The following is a 22,030-nucleotide window of genomic DNA, read 5'->3' as shown; positions in this document are numbered from 1 at the left end:
GGCAAGGTAAATGAAGGCACAAGAAGACCCACACACACCCCCAAATGACTGGGGTGTGACAAGACTGGGACTTGCAGGCTGGGACAGCATCCCCACGTGGTCTTGCTTGCCACCTACTTCAAGCCTGGGCAGAAACTAACAGTGAGGTCACTCCTTGCCTGGGGCACAAGGGGCGTGGTCAGTGTTGAGACCTGGGTTCTGGATCTGATTTCTTTCAGCCTTTCAGCTCCTCCTCTATGATTTGGCTTCTCTTCATAAATCCTGGAGAAATCAGAAGAGTGCTAAGTGGAGGAAGTTGATAGAGGGTTCCTCTGTCTCTTAGGCTACAGGGCTGCATAGTTTAGGGATCCAAAGATTACCTTCCACCTTTCAGGATTCTATTGAGCTAAGTATCCCTGGGTGGACTTCCTTGCTTAAATCACCAGTAGAGTATTTTGGGGAGGTTTGTTTTTGCAACGCTGCGGGTGGAAAACAGGCTCTTGCAGATTATAGGTAATATGCTACACTCTCAGCCCAGCGAACTTCTTCACATATGGTAGAGTCCCCTGTTAAGCCTGATAGTCAAAGACATCCCCTCCCCTTTCTGTTCTGTCCCCTCCCTGTCCTGCCCAGATTTATGGAGTGTCAAGAGTTTTCATTCCTCTGTGCCTTTACAAAAGCTATGCCTCTACCTGGGATGCTTTTCCTTCTTCGATTGTCACTTCACATGCCCTAGCCCCTTACCTGCTGTGTGACTTTCAGGCAAATTACTAAAGCACTCTATGCTTCTGTTTCCTATCTCACTCTATGCTTCTGTTTCCTATCTAGGAAACAAGCTAACTGTACTACCTGACTTACAGAGCTGTAGAGAATTAAGTATTACTTGGGAAAAGCTTAAAGCAGTGCCCCGCACACAGTGAATGCTATTATCATCACTATTACCACCTTCTGTGTGAGGATCCCCAAACTCCCCCATATGTAGCATTTGTCCCGGAACACACTGTAAGCTTTCTCTAAATGTCGACTCCAACTGAACTTGTTTCTTTGTTCTACATAATAAGTAACACATAGTTTTATCACAGAACTTATCACATCATACTGTAACTATTTCTATATTTGTTTGCCTCCCTGGGTAGAAAGAACTCCCCAAGGGCAAAGCCTCCTCTTTAGGAAACTTAGTATTTTATCACAGCTTCTAACTTAATGGCTAGTCTTTAGTGGCTAACCTTAGTAGACACTCAATAAGTGCTTTTTGAGTGATTGCTGAATGTACCCCATTCATTCAGAGAGTCCCCTTTTCTTTAAGTGTTCAGGAATTTCCCCACCTCTTAGATTCAAAGTGAGATAACAAAAACATTTTTCAGATTTTCTTTATTCATCTGTAAAAAAACTTCATTCACACCACAAACACCACACACACACACACACACACACACACACACACACACACAGGGGCAGACTAAGATCCCTGTTTCAATCCCCAGATTCACCTAGGGGGTTAGCACATACATCTCATATAAAGCTCACCCAAGTCCACCATCAGGGTCAGTGCCTGAATACCACAGAGGCAGGGGGAGGTGCCCAAGTTTGGAGATAGGTTTCATTGGGGGCCTCCTTTGCAGGTCCATAGGCTTTTTTCCAGTCTCACATTAGTGGTGTTCACAGGAGAGTAGCCTGTTCAGGGTGGGAGACTGGCTGTCGATAGGCTGGTAGCCGGGCCCTAGTGGCATCTCTGCGGCGGCGGAAGGCCAGGAATTCCTCCCGGAGGGCAGCACAGCGGGCTTCAGGGCCAGGAACTTGGGCAGTGTTCAGGAGGCAGCCCTCCTCTGGAGTCTTTCCACCTGCAAGAGGAGGGCAGGGCAATGAGAGAAGATGCCCGGAGATGCACTGGAGGAAGGGCCAGAGGTGAAGCTCTAAAGGGCCTTCTGGTACAGATGAGTTGAGTAAGCAAGGCATAGTCTGTGGCAGAGAAGTGTCTGAGTACAGATGAGTCCTAAGATGACAGGGACAATGTGAGACAGTGCAGCCAAGAGGGTCTTTCTGGAGGTTCACACACCTAGCTCTGGCTCAGCTTCAGGTTGTAGCCGAGAGCTGCCCAACCCAAGGTGCAAAGTCTCCAGCAATTCCATGTCCCCAGGGAATTCTGAGTCCCATTCATAGTTCTCATCCACAGATGTGTTCCTCCTGTTAAAAGGAACAAACATGGTGTGGGTGGAGTAACACTGGGTATCCAGAAAAGTCTAAGCCCAGGGCCCCCAAACTCAGGTTAGACCATGGGTTTTCTCTGCAAATCCCTGGATCTCAGCAAGAGGTTCTAAAAAAAGACAGGGTCTCTTGGTCCCAGAAGTGGAGTGAAGCAGGGAAGGTACAGGGTATTGGGTGAAGAGAAATATGGGACAAGAGGGCAGGACTGGGCTCAGGGCAAGGATGGGCAGGAACTTCCCTCACCTCTTGCTGACTGTCACCACATGCTCCCTTCGGGACCACCTCTCAGGCCCACTGGCCCAGCTGCTGGTGTCTCCTGGAGCTGGGCTGAGGTAGCTGCCCCCTGCAGAGGGGGCTGTGGAGGGAGGGCGAAGAAAGGAAGCACTGCCCCGCCCACTGCTCTGGCTTGTCAAGCTGCCCCTCGGGGCAGCAGGGAAAAGGCCTAGATGTAGCCGCTCTCTTAGTGTCCAGTCAGTTGAAGTTGTGTAAGGGGATTCTGGGGTGGCCCCAGCTCCTACCAGAGCCCCAGGAAGTGCCGCCCTGGAGGACATAGTAGGGGATTCTGGAGTGTGAAGGAAAGATGAAGTGGGGCAGGGTCGGGTATCCATGTAATCTGGTGGTGGGGCAGGGCTGGGATCCTCAAGAGGGGGCCAGTCCCCATCCACATTCATCTCCCGGAAGAAGGGCAGGCTCAGGTACTGAAGAAGGGGTCCAGGACCTGGCAGGGGACTTGGAGGAACTGCTGGAGGGGACCCCACAGGGCTGATGTCTGCAATGCAGAGGGGCTGGGGTGCCCCACTGGGGCTGCTGCTGCTACAGTCAAAGGACCGAGCCAGACGCTGGGCTGGGGTCCTAGGTTCTGCCCGCTCCAGTTCTGACCTTTCTTGGGGGACCCCCACAGTGGGTCCCATCACAAAGCGCCCATCTGGGCCCCGGCAAATGGGTTCCAGGGGTAAGGGTCCCCGCTTGGGTGGAGGATCCAGATGGGGGCTGGGGGGCCGGGCAGGCTCTCCCCAGAGCAGACTCTGGCGCAGGCTAGGGAGAGGGGAGCCTTGGAGCTTCAGCTTGGCCACGCTGTCAGGGCTGCTGGAGCCCGGAGCAGAGCTGGGGAAGGACAGGAGATCAGGGTCTGGCCTTGAGAGGTTTGGTGCACAACAGAGCAGAGCTAGGGAGAGCAAGTGAGGAAAGGACCAACATGGTGGAGGGGTGGAGGGAAGGCACAGGCAACACTGGATCCACCTCCAGGCTGGGGCCTCTGCATTCCCGTTCTTAACTCCCTCCAACTCTGTTCCTGATCCTCCCATCCCTCCCAGAGATACAGAAGAGGAAGCAGAGGATACTGGCCAATACAACAGGAAGGCAAAAGGAAGTCAATTAAGTGGAGGGACTTACTGTGGGACTGACTTTCTGGGCGGAGAGAAGATAAGAGGTGGATCTGTAAGGGCATGAGAACAGGAGGTGATAACAGGCAAAACACAAGCTCCTCCATGACCCTCTCACCCACCACTAGTCGCCCAACCTCAATCCCATCTGGCTGGAAAAGGATAGGGAAGACAGGGTACAGAGCTATGGTAATGCCCCGCCCCCTAGGCTACATGGAAGGGAGGGATTGTTCCTCCCGGTGGGGAAGGGCTTATGGAGGGGCGGGCCCTTCTGGTGGGCTGAACCTCAAGTGGCCAAGTGCTCTGGACCCACAAGGCTGAGGGTGGAGGGAACTTACCCTGACGGAGGCGCTTTCGTCTGCGGCGGGCAGCCCTGCGCCGGTTCATGAAGCAGGCAGCCAGGATGCTCACTAGGACGGCCACACCCAGGAAGCAGACCCCGCCCACCACACCAGCCAGCACAGGTTGGGGCAGCAGGCCTGGCAGTTGCGTACGAGATGGGTATACCTCCAGGCCTGGGTGAAGAACCAGGGAGAGTCAGTGAGCTCCGAGTCCCTGCAATCCCCAGCTCCCTTCTCCCCTGCAGGTTCTCACCTGAAGTGGAGACATTGGCAGTGTTGCTGGGATCACTGACATAGCTACCCGCAAAGGCCACAAGGCGGAACTCATAGAGAACATCCTGGGAGATGGGGATGGAGTGCCAGGAAGTGGATCAGACACAGCACCACCCACTTCAGCCCCATTGGTAAAGACTTTGCAGTTGGGAGGTAAGGATGAAGTGAGAAGGGGAGGTGAAGATGGTCAAATCAGGGTAAGAAGATTAGGAAGTTGGGAGATTGAGCAGGACACTGGAGAGTCCCTGAGAGGACCCTCACTCTACCATGTCCAGCACATACCTTGATGAGACCTGGTACCAGCAGCTGCATTTCCGTGCCTGCCACAGCTCGGTCCAGCACCTCCCAGCCCTGGGAGCCTTGCCGTCCTTCCAGGACATAGCCATCCAGTCTCTTAGGGATCAATTCTGGGGGATCCCAATGCAGGAGTACCCCCCGGGGTGTCCTCACTGCCACCAGACCTCGGGGAGGGGACAAGGGAGGCAGCATCTCTGTTGGGGGAAGCCTGGGGGCAGCCGGTGTGGTAGGAAGGCCTGAATGGGGCAGATAGGCAATTCAGGGATAGGATTCCCAGCATTCCTCATATTGCCCCTCCCCTGGCCTTCCACAGCCTCAGATACCCAACCATTCTGCCTGAGTTCTTCCACACCCCTCTCCAGATCCCAAGCTTCCCAGCATCTTTGTTCCCTCCCCATCCCCAGGTCCTTCCATGTCTTGGTTTTCCCTACCAGTCCTTCCCCATCCTTGTCTCTGCTACTCTGGGACATGAGTTCTCTCACCTTCTGGAGCAGACAAGACGATCTCACTGAAAGGCCCACTCCCCAGCTTATTCTGAGCTAGGACGCTGAACTGGTACTGAGTATGGGGTTGCAGCCCAGGCACTAGGAGGTAAACAGCCCCCACAGGCACTGCCAGGGACAACCAGTCATGATGGGCTCGGTCAGGACGCTTGGCCCTGGGAGACATGGGGAAATGGGAGAACTACTCATCAACTAGGAAGATTTGGGGGCCATGCTCCCCTCAACCATCCAAAGTCTGAGGACCTGGACCCCAAACACCCAAGAGTCTGGAAACAGGTCAACAGAGCTAGGACATAACTAGAGACAGAAGAATGGGAGAAAAAGCAAATAGAGGTAGGGTATAGGCAGTTGTAGTTCACTCACAGTGGGGTATACCAGACACTGAATCTCTGCAGATAGCCACCATCAAAACCAGGCTCCCAGGAGACATTGGCACCCTTGGGCAAAGGCACCACAGAAACATTGGTGACAACATGAGGGCTGGTGCCTGGGGAGGGATAATGGATGGATGACAGTCAGGGTCTTCAAGGAGGGTAAAAAGCTTGGGGAGAGGTCCTTTGACACCCCCACACCCATCATCCCAAGGGTTCCACACCCACAATCCCCCATCTGAACCTCAAAAAACAATTCCCCTGTTTCCCTTCCCACATGGTTTCCTCCAGCTCCAGCCTATTCAACCACTAACCCAGCACGTAGACATCGGTGGTAGCAGCCACTCTTGCTACAGAATTGCTGGCACTACATTCCCAGCGCCCATGGGCCTCCTTGGTCAATGGTCGAAGAATGAGGCTGCTGTTGTGGTCCACCTGGATCTGACCCCGCAGTCCCCGGCCTACCTACAGAATCACTGGTCAGCCCTGAGGACACATGCAGCCAAAGGGGCCACTCATCTCTCTAGGCTGCTTGTGTCCTCCCCACCCTGCCTCTGACAGCCAGCTCCCTCCCACAGAATGGCCAGGGGCACAGAGGCAGGGGTGCAGTGGGCATGAGTCCAGGCAAAGCAGGGTCAGGAGCCTTACCTTGGCCCAAGAGACAGTAGGAGGAGGGTCTCCTTGGGCAGAGCAGGGGATGAGTAGCTCCCGCCCTACTTCTTGGAAATATTCTTCCTTGGGCCGTTCTATAAAAGCTGGGGGAGCCTGCAGGCCAGATCTATATTAGAAGGGATTTCTCTTCCATCTGTCTAAGGTTGGGTACTCTCCATTCCAGATTCCCTGTTGCACCATATATCTACATCTCAATCTCATTCTTTCTCCACCTCTCAATTTCTATCTAGCGCTTTCTCGCTTTCTCTCTCTCTCTCTCTCTCTCTCTCTCTCTCTCTCTCTTTCTCCCTTTGTGTTCCCCAGCAGGTAGGACTGAAGGGAAATGATGGGATAGATAAGGACTGGTGGCCAGGGCAAGACTCTCTGGAGATGTACAGACCTCTACAGATCCCTCCCCTTTGTTACCTTCCCTGCAGCTCCTGAAAGGGAGGCAGCATGGTTAAGATGAGTGAAAGGTAGAGCAGACAGATATCTTGTTTTGTGAATGTGGTGCATAATTGATATCCCACCTCCCCAGCACCATTTTTGGAAAAACCTCTGGGTTGCTGACAACTGACAACTGCTGCTGTGGCCACCTGGGAAGCACAGATTTGGAAGCCCCTCCGCATCTGCCCTGTCCCCATCCCATCAGCCTTGCCTTAGTACACATCTTCAGCTACCTGAGCCATTCCTGCTGCAGGCTTAGACCCACCCTGGGCCTCACCTTGAGCAGCACACGGGTCACAGGGGAGGGCCCAGCAGTACCAAGACTGTTGTAGGGGGTACAGGAGTATTCTCCCAGGGCATCCTCATTCCCCAGTGCGATGATCAGTGAGCCTTCTGTGCCCTGGGACCAGCCAGGGAACTGGAGGAAAGAAGAGATAACAATTTCAGAAAGAAATTCAGCAGAGGCAAGGTGGGGATGGAGAGGCAATACTCACACTGGAGAAGACTCCACAACTCTATGTGTAGGCCTGAACTCTCTCTAAATTCCAATCCTCCATCTTTCTCTGCTATAGAAGCATCCCTACCAATGGGTGTGAGGCTGTGACTACATGGCCCCAGGCTGTGACTCCACGGCCCCAGGGATGCCACAGAAAACAATGAGAATGGCACTCCTGGAGGTGAGTTATGCAGGGCTCCCTGCCTGCTACAATCTCGCCTCCCTGTCTGCACTACACTCCACCACTAAATTCTGCATAAAGTGCCCCCCCATCATCCTCCTCAGTAAATGTGACCCCTCACTTTCCCGCACTCCCCCTATCTCAAATAATTAACTGTTATCCTTTTGTCTGAGCATGAGGGCCCATCCATCTTTTTCCTGTCTTCCAACTCAAACTCCATAACCCTCTACATGAATCATTTCCACAGCCTTACAAACCCTTTCCCATTCCACTCCCTCTCACAAGCTCAACTCCTGATCTTGGTTCCAACACTGTCTCCCACTATTGCTGAAAAAAAAAAAAAAAAAAAAAAAAAAAAAAATTTACTCCAACTGCCTTAAGACTTAAAAAAAAAAAAAAAAAGTCACCAATTTATTGAGTAGTACTATTGTAAAAATCCTGACCTTGTGATTAAAAGATGCAAGGAATTTACAGTCTCTGCAGACAAACAAAAGATCCAATCACCCTGGGATGAGGTAATATTAAGGGCATGTGCAGTTTTTCCTTTTGGCCCCAACCTGTCTTTCCAGGTTTCTCTGCACCATACATGTCCCTACAGGTATTGCAGCCACCACCAAACTGCCCAATTCATTATTTCATAAATGCACTATACCACATCCTGTATCTGGCCTTTGGTTTCTACATGGAGTGACCATCCCATTTCCAAGGCCCATCACTAAAAGTCCCAGAATCCATGGCTGATCTGTCCTCAACCAGGCTTAAGAGGAAGGCATTTAACTCCATCCCTGGCCTTCTGACAGAGTCCCTATTCCTGTCCCACTCCCCAAAGATGGTGCCTTCCTTAAGGATTTGCTGCTGTTCCCCACCCAAAACCTACACAGCACCCAGTAAGAAGTTCAGGTTCACTGAACTGAATTAAATCGAGCTAACTCCATTCTATTTGGACTTCTGACCAGAATAACTTAACCAAGCCTTCCCCACCCCAAGCCTTTACCTTGTCCAGCTGCAGGGCTTGCCCATCCTTGGTCCAACTGACAAAGAGCAGTGGGGGGTTGGCACGAACTGGGCATCGGATGACTCCCTGCATGCCTATGGGCAGGGGGGTCTCAGGAGGCATCACTGTCACCTGGGCTGGGTCTGGAGGAAGCAGTGGAAAGTTGGGAAAGGGCTTTGGCCTAGCCCAGGGGAGGGGAGCAGGCTTGGGAAGGAACTGGAGGTCAGGCTTACAGAGCACAGTGAGATAGGCAGAGGCTGAGGGCGGATGCAGGAGGCCATTACTGGGCACACAGGTATAGTGACCAGCATCGTCAGGTTGGGCAGCCTGCAATCGCAGGCTCCCATCCACCAGGATCCGCACTCGGGATTGCAGGCGGCTGCAAGAGGGCATGTGTGAGCAGGGGGCCAGGCCTTACCCAGCCAAGGGGCTCCTCAAAGACTGTACATCAATTCCCCATCTCCACTGCTCCAAAGTTGGTTAAACTCACCTAATATGAAAGACATTAATGCCATCCAGGAACCAGCTGTAGGTGAGGTTAGCAGGGTATGCCTCAGCCCTGCAGGCCAAGGAAACATCCTGGGAGGCATTGACTGTGCTGTTCTTGGGGGGCACCACAATGACAGGGGGTCCTGCAAGGAGCACAGGAAGAGATAGGTGGCCTCAACTTACAGTCTTCCCAGACTTTCATTCTATTACTTTTCCTTGACTCTGTCCTCTGAAACATAGGTTTGGGGACTGGAAAGGAGAACCTCCCTAAGCATAACAAAAGTTCATCCTCTCCCTGAGCCCAAATTCTCCCTCTTCCGCCAGGGGCAACTTCATCCGCCTGTGTGTTGGGTGTGGGAAGAGTCAGTTTGAACTGTGAATTTACCCTTTCTTTCCCTACCCATCACATCTTAAGTCACCTTCATGTCTCCTACCCTCATTCAGTACCATAGAGCTCCCCCCAAGATGCTGCAGCCACTGATTCCAGGTTTCACTGTCACTGTCACTCTAATGGCCACTCATACAGAAAGGCCTCCTTTAGCCACAGGAGTCTTCTGCTCCAGAACCTGCAGCAGTGCCTGACTCCTACCACACTGAGCTCACATTTCTTGACCTAGTCCTGTGGGTTCCATAACCTAAGCACTCCCAACCTGGCCACCCACCTTATCATACATCAGCCCTAACAAACACCATCAGGTCAGTCTGACACCACACCAGACTTACTCCCATCCCCAAGCCTCTGCTCTCTGAGCCTCTAGGACCTGGCCCATCCACCTCCTACAAAACTGTCTGACTGCTGCAATCTGCTGCCCTCGACCCTTCCTTGGATCCACTGCCTGGACAGTCAGTAACAAGAGGTAACAATAGGAGCCCACGAGTATAGAGCACCTGCTGCAGGCTGGCATTAAATGCCTAGTCCTTTGCCTGTTCATCTTACTGAAACCTCACAAAAAGCTTTGCAGAAGAAATTACTGCCTCCCCTTTTAGCATAATTTTTATTATTACTATATTATTATTTGGTACTGGGGATTGAGCCTGGGGGTACACTACCACTAAGCTATCATCCCCAGCCCTTTTTCTTTTCTATTTTGAGACATGGCCTCACTAAGTTGCTCAGGCTGGCCTCAAATTTGCAATTCTCCTGACTCAGCCTCCCAAGGAACTGGGATTATAAGTGTGGGTCACTCTTTCCCTTTTGTAGTTGAAGAACTGAAGGCTCAGAAGCAAAGAGATTATAAAGTGACTTGCCCCAGAGGTCACAAGGGAGTCAAGATTCATATTCAGGCTTTCCTAAAGCCAGAGACAATGTCCTAACTATTCCCAGCACTGTCTTTCTCATGGTACCATGGAGAGCCAACACTTGCACAGTTTCACAGGTTAGTCTTACTTTTCCATGTAGATAACAGGCACTCTGAAGGTAGACAGGCTTTACATCTCCCAGCTTTCCTTCTAAAGGGAAGGTCTTGGCTAGAAATTACTATGTTCTCTGCTGAACCGAATTAAATTCTTGTCATAGTCCTGAGCAGTAGATAGGAACTACCACTGGGCTACATCCCCAGCCCTTTTTATTTTTATTTTAAGACAGGGTCTTGCTAGTTTTCAGAAACTGGCCTTGAATTGACTTTCCTGCCTCAACCTCCTGAGTAGCTGGGATCACAAGTGGGTACCATTGTATCCAGAAGATATGAACCTCTTTATTGAGATGAGAAAACTGGAGCTTGGGAGGGTCACCTGGTTCACAGTTTAACACCAGCATCCATGTCCTTTCCACTACAACACATTGATGGACACTATTTATTTGCCCATTTGCTAATCCATTTAAAATCAAGATGCTGATTTTAGAGCAACAGCCTATATTTGGAGCCCTCTCACCCTGCAAAGATCCTCCCTTAGGCAGAATCCTCCTCCCATCCTACTATGTGACTTCCTAGCTATAGGTCACTGTCCTCTCACATAGTTGTCCCTTGTCCCCAGGCCTCCCATCAGAGCACCTAGCACCAGCAGCTCGGTGGAGTAGGTGGCACTGCCCTCAGTGCTCGAGGCTTGGCAGGTGTAGACTCCAGAGCTGCTTCGCTCTACCCTCCGGATCCACAGTGTCCCATTCTGCACCTAGGGAAGGAGTAAGAAAGGTCCCTTCCTGCTGGGCCAGTTTCAGAGCCTGCACGTCCCAGGCTGGCCAGCAGAGGGAGGCAGTACTCCAGGCTCAGTGAAGCCAATGCCAAGCCCTTCTGAGAGCTGGTCTTCCAGCCCAGTTTTGGCCCCCTCTGCCTTCCAGCTCTGCCCCCACCTTTCCCTCACATTTCAGCTGGCCCACTCTGCCAGCCCAGGGACTCACTTGCACCTGACCTCGGCCCTGACCAAGGTCCTCTCCTTGGAGCTTCCAAGTCACGTGAGGTTGGGGACTTCCCCTGGCCACACAGTGCAGGGTAACTGGCTCCAATTCCTGCACTTCCAGTACTGGAGGAGGTGTCTCCTGGAATTGAGGGGGGGCTGTGGGGGATAAAGGCATCAGGAGGGGTTATCAACCCAAGGAGCAGTATCCAATGCCAGGGAGACAGACTACTCAGGGCAATATCCCTCAGCACACCCAGCTTCATGGGAATCCCAGCTCCAGATCACCCTATCTGCTACACTGGGGACCAGGTAAGGATTGTGCCAGGCCATTCCCACATACTGGCCTGGGCTGAGCACAGGCTGTATGTCCAGAGTCAGAGAGAAAGCTAAGTGTTCAGGGAGCCAGGCTTGGGTCCTAGGCTCAGCTCTGATACTAACCAGTGGCATCACCCATTTCTTTGCCCGTCTCACCTATGAAACAGAAATGATTCTAAGCTCTTCCTTTTTAGGGATGAGGGAGAATTAATAAGGCTCTAGGTGTAAAGGAGTTTTGAAAACATAAAATGCTATAAGTAAGTAAGCTGTTTAACTCAGGACCCAATAGCTCCCTCTCCCCTATTTACTACCCTGGCCAGGGACATATAAGGGAAGAAAGAGGAAGTGGAAGTTCCTGATGTTGAACCTAAATGCTGATTGGATTTAGATATGAAGAACTGAAAGAGCAAGAATAAGGGGAGGGGTAAGATGCAACCACTAAGTGAACAAAAGGCAGGGTGGTGCACTGGAGCTGCATGTGGGATGGAAACAGAATTCCCTCCTCCCCTTCTGCCACCATCCAGGGTCCCCACTATCCTTCTCCCCTCCCTTCTCCACCATCTGCTCCCCAGCTTCATACAATTGACTGTTAGGTGCACCCAGGAGCCGTTAGCAAAATCCTCTTCAGGGCTGTGCTGGTCCAGGAGAAGCACACGGCACTCGTACCAGCCCTGGTCCTCTACCCGGAGCCCCTCGATCCGGAGAGATGCTCCTGTGTGCAGCTGGACTCGTCCTGAGGAAAAGCCCTGAATCAAGGTTGTTGAAAAGACCCCACAGAAGCCTGAATCCCCTGGTCACACTGGCCATTCTCAGAAGTCCAGAACAGTCTCAGTCTCTCTGTTACCCTGAGAGAGTGGGGGATGCATAAGCACAGATGGGATTACAGTCATTGAGGGCAGGTCCCTTTGTTCAGTCCTTCTGTCTACTACTGCCCTTCAATAGCTGGTACTCAGTCCAGACAAAGAGAAACCCAGAGGGGTGGCTGGTGGACAAAATGTTCCACTGAACTACATACACCCAACTTCCAGGGCTGTTGGGGAATAGGGTTTGAAGAGCCAGCACTGGTCTGCTCTGGATTTATACAGGATAGTCCTATCACTGAGCTTCTTTTGAAGGGGGAAGGTCTGGGCTCCCCAGGGTACTCTTCCTTTCAGAGGACTTTGTCCCTGGAAAACCCAGTGGTGTCGGGGGCCCTAGCATAGACCCAGGCCTCGCCTGCCAAAGCCCCTAATCCATCAGGGCTATTATCAGCTGCCTAAGCGCCTTAGGGTGGCCAGAGTCCAGTCCAGCCAGGCAGCAAAGTCAGCAGCCTCCTCACCCCATCCCATCAATGCCCCAGGGCACTGCAGCCCTGGCTGACTGACTACATGTGGTTCCACAAAGCCACACACCACAGCACAAGCAGATACTTCATTCCCATCCGAAGTAAGCATCCATGGCACACGACTAGGCTCAGATTGAGGTGCCCACCCAGTCCTTCAGCACCCTCTCCTGATGGAACCCTGCACCCCAGACAGCTTCATGTGGCCCTGGCAATGTAGCCCAGTGAGACAGGCACACATTTGAGAGGCAGATGGAGCTAGGCACAAGTTCAGCTCTGCTGAGAACTCTTTTGGGCAAGTTGCTTAACCTCTCTGTCCATTTCAGTTTCCTCATATGTAAAAATGAAAAAGAAAAAAATTGGGGTGACTGGAAGAGAAAGATAGAGAAAGGAGAACATACAGCATAGTGCCTGTTGCTCAAATAAAGGTTGTTAAACAAATTAACAAGGTCCAGATTTGAAATCAGAACCCTGCATTCAGTCCTGGCCCTATCCCTTTCCTGATAACACATCATCTCATTTTTCTCTCTCACATCAGTGAACTGTGCCACTATGTACCAAGTCACCCTACAAGAAATTCAGTCTAACCTAGATTCCTCTATCACCCTCCACATGCACTTGTTCATAAATCCTCCGAATCTTACTACACTCACCAGCTGCCCACCTTAATGTGGAGAAATGTGTGTTTCACAATACTGGGGTACAAATACCAGGGTCTTGCATGTGCTAGACATGGATTCTATCACTAAGTTGAACCCCTAGCCCAAGATTTTGTAAATTTTCTGGGATATGTAAATGCAGCTCCAAGACAAGCATTGTCCCCATCCTAGCTTCTTAATAGAAATCCTGAAGCTATTGGTGCACCTACCCCTCCAGTCTGCTTCCATTCTACTTCCAGAGTGACCTGGCTAAAACAGAAGCTCCCCCTACAGTGCCCCTGTTTCTACAGGAAGAACCTTCAAGTTGAGACTGGCTTGTGTACTCAGGCCATGGTCTTTTTTCTTCCAAGAATTGGTTCCTGGGGTGTGGATTCTCTAGGAAGGGTGGACCTGCTTAAAGGGCTAGGTATTTAAATCTCCACCCAGGAGATAAGATGAAGCCTACCAGGTAAATATTTAACATAATCATACCCTTCCACCCACCAGTAAATTCCTCGGTAACCCTAATCTGCCTGGCAACTAAGTTCTACGGACCACCAGCCTGGGGTCCCTTTGCCCCAAGTGATAGAAGCTTTTCATTATGGCATTCTCTGAGCTCTTGAAGAGGGAAAGGGATTGAGTGTTGAATAAGGACCATGTAATAATAGGCATTGTCACCACATTTAATCCTCCTGAGAACTCCACCGTAGATGAAGAAACTAAGGTTTCTTTCTAAAACATCATGGCTTACTAGCGACAAAGCCAGTCCTCTGTCTCCAGATGCACTTTCCACTGGTGTTAGGATCATGTTACACCTAGGGCACAGAGCATAATCTGTATATTCTCACTTGGGAAATGTTGGGAGCCGATAGCCTGTAGTCCCAAATGTCTGTTAACCAGAATATCCACTGCAGCATATACAGGTCCTAACTTTCCTAGGAGATTGGACTGCTGGCCCTACAGTGATGCACAGGAGCAGGACAATAACCAGGGGAAGCAGTCCTGGAACTCCTGAGTCGTAGGCCCACCTCCCTTAGGTCTGCTGTCCACCTGCAGGGCAAAACCTGATGGACTTCAGATCTCACCACACACAGGTGTGTGAAGAAGACAGGAACACAGTCTCTGTTCTCTCAGGCTCTCAAAAGGCAAGAAACCCACATTCATGAATATGGGCAGGTGCATGTCCACATAGAAGTTCACAAAATGCCCCAACTGTGCAGTCATTGCACCATAAAGCAAGAGGAGTTAGGAAGATGTAACATAAGAGAGGGTTTTGAAGGATAAAAGGTGGTAAAGGAAGGGACTAAAGGGGGCAGGAGTTCTAAATGGAGAAGGAAATAACTGATTTTTTTTTTTTTTTTTTTTTTTTTTTTTTTTTTAAGTACCAGGATTGAATCTAGGGGCACTTAACCACTGAGCTACATCCCCAACCCTTTCGGGTTTTTTTTTTTTTTTTTTTTTGGTACCGGGATTGAACTTAGGGGTACTCAACCACTGAGTCACATCGCCAGCTCATTTTTGTATTTTATTTAGAGACAGGGCCTCAATGAGTTGCTTAAGCCACTGGGATTACAGGCGAGTACCACTGCACCTGGCTATTTATTTTTATTTTTTATTTTGAGACTGGGTCTCACTAAGTTGTGATTTTTAAAATTTTTAAATTTTTAGTTAAGTCCTGGGAATTGATTCCAGGGGCGCTTAACCACTGAGCCACATTTCCAACCCTTTTTATTTATTTCTTGGTTTTTATTTTTTATATTGAGACTGGGTCTCACTAAGTTGCTTAGGGCCTTGCTAAATTGTTGGGACCGGCTTTGAATTTTCGATCCCCTTGCCTCAGTCTCCTGAGTCACTGGGATTACAGCGTGCCCCACTGCACCTGACAAAATATCTGATTTTTATCAAACAATTCAGTAGTAAGAAAACCCATGTCCCCTCTGTAGGGGCACCTTAAAATTCCCAAGAAAACCAGCACAAAAGTCAATAGCCAAAAGTCCATCCCACAGATTATAGGAGTTGGTCTAAGATCCATTTTAGGAAAGTTGGTGTAGACCAAACCCAAGAAGCCCAGCCTGCCTTTCCCCTGGTGCCTGGTCTATTTCACATGAATGCGCTGCAGACACCGTGCTAGGTACTTTATATAATAGCAAAATTAATCCTACTAGTAATCCTCACTTGTTTTATTCTGCTTTTTTTTACTACTTTTGTACTAGTTTATAAATCTAGTTTCCTACGCTGGATGGCATCTAGAACCCCCAAGATCTGAAGCTTTCCCTTCAGCACGATCCCTAAGGGTCTGGTCTCTCATGGTTCCTCACATTCTAGGCCAACAGCCTCATGCACAGTCCCAGGCCTATCTCCTCTCGCTTGTCCAGAGGGTTTATGACAGAACAGCATTGTTCTTAGCAACCTCCACCTCCTGTTGCTTAGCAACTGCAGTTCCAAGTCCCCTACACAAAGGCTGAGAGGCCCCTTCCACTCTGTGAGGCAGAAAAAGGGTTAATGAGCTCAGGGGCCTCCCTCTGGGGTCCTGACTCTCAGGGACCAGCTCTGGCTGATTGGGAGCTCCAGACTGGTCACAGGCAGGGATAGAAACAAAGGGAAGAAAGCCCCCAAAGTAACTGCTTATGGCCCTTGCAGCTCAAGGAGCAGCAGAGGACAGAAGGAACTCCTTACAGGTAGACAGGGTTGCTAGCCATCCAATGGCCATCCCAAGATAAGAGAGAAACTGGCAAGAAGGAAAAGTATTTCATATCTCCCTGGTGGAGTCCCAGGGAAAGCCCTTCTCCCACCTCTCCGCCACCTCCCCCTTGCCTTGCCCTCCGTCAGACAACATTCTCAATCTATCCAGCCTCAGCCAGACAGTCCAGGCCCCTCCCAAGCTCCAGCAGGCAGAGACAGGGAGGGAGGACTGGTGAGCACAGTCGTTTTTTTTCTCCACTTGTGCTAATTGGGGGCCTCTTTCATCAAGTCCCACAGGGCTTGTGTAGACACATACACTCCCACCAGGCTGTTTGCCAATAACTGCCCCCAGTTTGAAAATAAACTCTTCCCTTCTGCTTGCGGCACCTGCCTGCACTGCCTCCCCACACTGCTCAGCCTGCCTTGTGGCAAGAGCCCAACCAATCCCAGGGTTTCCCTCAGCATTCAAACTAAAGAGGGAAAAGGTGGGGGTCTCCCCATCAACATCCTCCAAGGTGGCGTTTCCTGAGTCTCCTCACTAAAGGAGGAGGTAACAAGGCTCTATCTTACTCAATAGCTTGGACCTATCCTTAGGACCTTCCCGTATGCCCACTAAACTATTCAGATTTAGGCTCCATTCAGGATTAGGAACAAGTCATTTTGGGGAGTCAGCTGGGATACAGCAGAAGGCTCCAGGGAGGCCCACACACCAGAAGCATCAACCCAGTCAGCCCCATCCATGCACTGACCTTTGGGAACAGGGGCCCTCCCCAGCCCCTGTATGCTCTTCTCTACTGAGAATCAGGCCAAGTCCACACTACAGAAGCAGAGAGGTCATAGCCCCACCCACCATGTTGCCCCATCAGCCCTCTCCCTAGAAACCTGCAACCCTCAAATTAGTATTTGGGATAGAGAGGGAGAGGAAGGGAGCAGGCAGATAGTAGAGCTAGGGACCAGGATAGGGCCAAGTGGGAACACTACAGAAGGTAAGAGTGGAATCTGAGGGCTTTCTTTTCTTTTCCTGTGTGTGTGTGTGTGTGTGTGTGTGTGTGTGTGTGGTGCTGGGGATGAAAACCAGGGCCTCACTCATGCTAAGCAAGCACTCTACCACTGAGGTACATTCCCAGCCCAAGGTTTCAAGATGAGATCTAGGAAGAGTGATTAGAGAATTAGGATGAACCCTTGGAATAAGGCTGCAGGATATTCTTTGGAACAGACCATATGGAATGCTAAATAGCACAACTGTAGAGTATGTGCGTCATGCATGTATGTGTGTGTGTGTGTGTGTGTGTGTGTGTGTGTGTGTGTATGAATGAATCTTTCAATGAATTAACACTGCTTGGGAGCAGAGCTATGCTTGTCAAGTAGAATTAAGGCAGTGGAGCTGGAAATGAGACTGAACAGGGACAGAGCAGTTAATAAGAGGCCTTGCCCCCCCCAGCTCATCTTTATTAGTTTCTGCCCTTCCCTCCCATCTGAGGTGAACACTTACCCACGTAATTAGGATCAATTCGGGGAGAGTAGAGGCCAAACTGGATGAAGATGGGAAGCAGGAATCCAAATCGCAGCCACTCAATGACATGCAGAGGGGGACGGCCAGCTGGGGGCAGCAGGTCACAGCCCAGCACTGCACTCTCCCCAGCCCGGCCTATCACAGAGACCACCTCAGGCTTCCTGCGACCTACACAGTGGGGGACATAAGGGCAAGCAGAGGGCCAGAGCAGAGGGTTGGGAAGAGATATCTATAGGTTTATTTGGACTTTGGGTGACTGGAGGAACTCCCAACTTCTTCAGAGCCATCCCTACCCTTCCCCTGCCCTCACATGCTGGAAGAACCCCTTGGGAAATTCCCCCAGGTCCCATGACTAACAGTGAGTTCTTGAGTTCCAGGGGTCCAGCTCACCGTCAGCCCCCTGGCTGATGATCAGGCTGAGGATGGCCAGACTGAGGCACCAAACCATAGCACAGCTGGCCTGCTCACCCGGCCCCTCCTAGCCACAGGAGCCCAGATGGAGGGGCCGAGGGAGGTCCACACCCGGGGTCAATCCTTCTGATCAGCCTTAGGTAACAGGTTTCAGTTCTCACTCTTCTGGAGTTAGGGCTTAGCTCAGGTAACAGCCAAGGAAGCTATATTCCAGAGAACCAACAGATCTAAATGCAAAATGCAAGGTAACATTCAGAGTTTGGTCAGTAGTGGAACCCAGAAGAAACCCACAGTCAGAGAAAAGCACTTAGAAGAAAAGGAGAGAGGAGAGCAGATAAGTGGACAGACCAAAGAGAGTTGTTTTGTTTTGTTTTCTTTTCTTTTCTTTTTTGCTGTTCAGGGATCAAACCCAGAGCCTCATGCATTCTAAGCAAGCACTTTACCACTGAGCTATATCTACAGTCCTTTTTATTTTGAGACAGGATCTTGCTACATTGCCCAGGCTGACCTTGAACTTGTGATCCTTCTGTCTCAGCCTCTTAAGTAGCTGGCATTACAGTTGCACACCACCATTTCTTGCCCCAGCCTCCCCCCCCCCCCCCCACTGGGGATCAAACCCAAGGTCTCATGCATGCTAGACAAGCACTGTATCACTGAACTACATCCCAAACTCCAAGACCACAAATCTTGAAGTCCTAGGAAAAGTTGCAGTGGGAATACTGGGAGGATGAAGGTGGGCTGGGCAAGGATGACACTGAAGAAATGTCAGGTGTAAGCATAGTTGGAAAGATATTAGGAAAAGCAGAGGAATTCTGAAACTGTCTAGTTTATAATGTTCTCAGCAAACTGAGCCAGGAAAAAACTGGGGATTTCTAATACCCTGGGGGAAAAGTTTTCAGAGAAATAAGGGAGATCAAGGCCCTCATAACCCAGACTCACCTCCCTTCTCTCCTCACTCTTGATGTTAACAAGGTAGCAGATAGCAAAACAGAAACAGTATTACTGCTCCAACTCCCAACTGTTACAAATAAGGACCCCAAGGATCTGTGATCAGGAGCAGATAGCTAGTTGGGACAAATCCTAAAATAGAATCTAGGCCACTTACCTCCCAAGAAAGTGCCCTCCAGGATGCCCCCATACAATCCCTTCCCCCTTTTCCCAGCCTCTATGAAGAGCCCCAGAGCCTGGGGACCCCATGGTCTCTTGAGTCACTCAGCCTTGGCTTTGACAGTAAATCAGGCACTTGGAAGAGGAGCTGCCTGCTCCCAACTGCTGATATCAGGGGCCCAGGCAGAATCCTCCAGGTCTGGGCAGGCCCCAGGGCTGGCAGCTGGCGCCACTTCCTCTTTATGATGCTACCAGGCAATCCTCCCTCTGCTAAGCACTTCTACTCAAGTGCCTCACCCCAATTCCTCCCGCTCACACCTCTCCAATATCCTCAGGGTGCCAGAATTTGCCAGATCCTCCCTTCCCAAACCCTTGGGGGCATGATCCACAAGAAACCAAAAATGCCTTAGTCCCTAGGGTACACAAAATGAACCCTGGATGGCACAGAGGGTAGGAACTCTTGATGGCCCCATCCTTGCAGGTCCTAGGGCAGTCACAGTGAGCCAAGGGACCCTGCTTGGGGCCTGAAAAATCCAGGTGGACTGGGTACCAGGGCCTCCACCCAACTCTTGACCTCACAGTTTGATGCTAGTTATTTAAAAATCTTTCATCTGGCAGTCTCATCCTTACCTCTACACAATGCCCATGTGTGTCTATCTCCCAGCAATTCACCACACCACTTACCCTGTCTCCCAGTGCCTTAGCCAGCTCTCCCATACTCCCCTGAAAAGCCTTTTTTCCAAGGGTATAGTATAGGAATCCCCAGTTCTCTTCTGATTCAGTTTGCCAAGAACCTTGTAACCCAGTCATTAGGGAATCCTTGTTTTTCCTAGGACCTTTCCAACTCCATTGGCCCCCATTTTCCTCTCCTTCCTAGTCTCCCCACCGGGCACTCCCTCATTCTCCCAGGAACTCCCATCAAAATCATTCCTACTTCTCACAGTCCCCCTGAAATTCCAGTTTCTCACACCTGATCTCCAATTGCACCTACTCTTCTGCGATTACCAATACCCCCTGATGGTCTCCAGAATCTCCACTCAGCCACCCACTTCTCATCTTCTCCTGGGAATTCCCCTCCTTGGAAATCTGCTTCAGCTCACAACACACTTCTGATACTCCATCCTCAGTATTCCCTTATCCCTCACATTCTCTTGCCCCCTAGAACTCTTCTTTTCTTTGGGAACCCACACAGAACTCCCCCACATTACGTCCAGAACTCCTCCAGTGCCGGGGAACACCTATCCATCCACCAAGAATTCCACTTTACTCCCCAGAACTCCCCTAGTTCTGCTCCCCGAAGAATTCCACTTCTCTCCAGAGCTCCCCCGCTTCCTCCTATTCTCCCTAACTCCGCACCGTTCCCCATGCCCCCGCCAGCACCCCACTTCTATTCCCCAGGACACCCCCGCCCTCACCTGCTCTGCACCGCTCGGCTCAGCTCTCGCAGCCACACAATAGGGGGCGGACCCGCCTCCCCGCCTCAGATGCCCCGAGCGCCTCCCGTCGCCCTGGAGACCGCCAATCTCCCTCCCGCGGTGGCCAATTGGAGCCAACAGAGGCCAGGCTAGGCGGGCGGGACCCCTGAGCCGCCTGGGAGTTGTAGTTTCAGGAAAGAAGGACTCAATGGCACGTGGGCTCAGGTCGCCCCCTCGTGGAGCTCTCTACAACTAAGAGTGGGAAGGCGGGTAGCCGCTTCCCGAAGCAAGCCAGAGGGGCTACCAGGATAGGCCGGTGCACCCGGGTCTTCCGGAGCCTACACCTTTGCAGGTTCTTTGCACGCCCAGGTTCCTTTGTAACCTACCTTCTCCCCTGTCCCCACTCCGAACTCGCGAGCCACAGAGGCGGCAACAAGGGTTGAAATCTGAGCCTGGGGGCGGGAGCATCAGGCGGGGGCGAACAACTGCCCGCTCTCCTCCCAGGGGATCCACCCAAGTCCCGGGCTCATCCGATTTCCTCCCCGATTCCCATCCCCACCTCCACCTATTTCCTCTCTTGCCAGACTGGAAATACCTGTCTGCACTGGCGAGCTCCCAGATGTTGCCCAGGCGCCTCCCATGTGTGCAGCTGGGAGAGGCTGCGCTCAGAGCTCGGGGGTTGCCAAGGCAGCTCTGGAAGCAGAGTGACCCAAAGAAACAGGCCCAGAAGGAAGAAATGACAGGCATTCTGACAATGGAGATTGGAAGGGGAGGAATAAATAAATGATCTCTTACTGAACCCTTGCAGGGTACCAGACCCTGGGACTAGATACTTTATAACTCATGTAATCTGTACAGAAACCCTGTGAAATAAGTATAGAACCATTTGACTAAGGAGAAAGCAGACTCAACCAGAATACTTCTTACCTAAGCATAGGCAGAGTTGCATTCAGACCCAACTTGGGCTTCATTAAACCCATTCCCTTTGGAGACTTCACCCTGAAATAGTAGACTGAAACTGAGGTATTTGGATTCATAGAACTATGGCTGCAAGATCAGTAGACACCCGGTTGGATGGACTCTTTTGAATTGTTGGCCTGTTAGAATTGTCTTGCAACAGAATTCCTAGCACATCGTCCCTGGTGGTGGCTATCCAACCCCAATCTCTGTTCACATCCTGAACCAGGAAGTTCAACATTGCTGTGGTATGCATTCCATCTTTAGTAAGCTCTGACTGATAGAATGTTCTATCGAGTGTAACTGTCTGGATGCTTTTTGCCACAGAGATGGAAGTGTACCTGGGGGAGAAAGAGATAGGGCATGTTCTCTCCCACCCTTTCCTAAAGTAGCAGCTTTGCTAGCATCACTTTACATTGTAACAGACTACTTTACCAGTTTGTAAGACTATAATAAAAATGTGTTAATGTTTTACCAGAAAGTAAGGGCAGGAAAGATGGTCACAGGGAAGGCTTTTTACCTTCTTGGCTCCTCACCAACCGGAAGGAGCCCACACTAAATCAGCCCCTCCTCTGGTCCCAAAGTTTCATTTCTGCTATTTCCAGTAGTTTCTGGGGGATAAATTCATCTCATTTGGACACTAAAATAACTTTTTAAAAAAGTGATATTTCAAATTGTTCAAAAAGTTTATGAGATGCTCATGTTTTTCTGGAAGCTTACTTGTGAGT

The 22,030-nt window shown here is 50.8% G+C and overlaps 1 protein-coding gene across 3 annotated transcripts; it reads right to left on the bottom strand.

Moving 5' to 3' along the window:
* Nucleotides 1-1,344: 1,344 nt before the first annotated feature.
* Nucleotides 1,345-20,872, bottom strand: Igsf9 (immunoglobulin superfamily member 9). 3 transcript variants are annotated; one of them, XM_047530204.1, is made up of 21 exons: nucleotides 20,732-20,872; nucleotides 17,770-18,050; nucleotides 17,392-17,580; nucleotides 11,839-11,991; nucleotides 10,945-11,099; nucleotides 10,601-10,718; nucleotides 8,611-8,752; nucleotides 8,354-8,499; nucleotides 8,121-8,263; nucleotides 6,727-6,867; nucleotides 6,000-6,116; nucleotides 5,666-5,816; nucleotides 5,344-5,467; nucleotides 4,960-5,135; nucleotides 4,463-4,713; nucleotides 4,161-4,245; nucleotides 3,905-4,081; nucleotides 3,577-3,619; nucleotides 2,428-3,288; nucleotides 2,036-2,163; nucleotides 1,345-1,820 (listed from the first exon to the last, which is right to left on the bottom strand). In XM_047530204.1, the coding sequence occupies exons 2-21, from the start codon at nucleotides 17,858-17,860 to the stop codon at nucleotides 1,639-1,641; spliced, it is 3,573 nt and encodes a 1,190-aa protein (XP_047386160.1). In that variant the 5' UTR covers nucleotides 17,861-18,050; nucleotides 20,732-20,872; the 3' UTR covers nucleotides 1,345-1,638. The 3 variants fall into 3 exon arrangements, with proteins under 3 accessions (XP_047386160.1, XP_047386175.1, XP_047386167.1); XM_047530219.1 differs by having other exon boundaries at nucleotides 17,803-18,050; XM_047530211.1 differs by lacking the exon at nucleotides 20,732-20,872 and adding an exon at nucleotides 20,346-20,582.
* Nucleotides 20,873-22,030: the final 1,158 nt, after the last annotated feature.

Source organism: Sciurus carolinensis, chromosome 1 (assembly GCF_902686445.1).
Source record: "Sciurus carolinensis chromosome 1, mSciCar1.2, whole genome shotgun sequence".
NCBI classification, from domain to species: Eukaryota; Metazoa; Chordata; class Mammalia; order Rodentia; family Sciuridae; genus Sciurus; species Sciurus carolinensis.
The sequence above is the reverse complement of the archived record's forward strand: the minus strand, read 5'-3'. Positions and strand labels throughout refer to the sequence as shown.

What these genes read in the sequence shown, in the direction of transcription:
- Igsf9 (XM_047530204.1), bottom strand. Translation starts at nt 17,860, where the DNA reads ATGGTTTGGTGCCTCAGTCTGGCCATCCTCAGCCTGATCATCAGCCAG. An exon ending in AATTGATCCTAATTACGTGG is followed by an intron (nt 11,992 to 17,391) that starts GTAAGTGTTCAC and finishes GCTTTTCCTCAG; the next exon opens with GACGAGTCCAGCTGCACACA. An exon ending in CACCGATGTCTACGTGCTGG is followed by an intron (nt 5,468 to 5,665) that starts GTTAGTGGTTGA and finishes ATCCCTCCCCAG; the next exon opens with GCACCAGCCCTCATGTTGTC.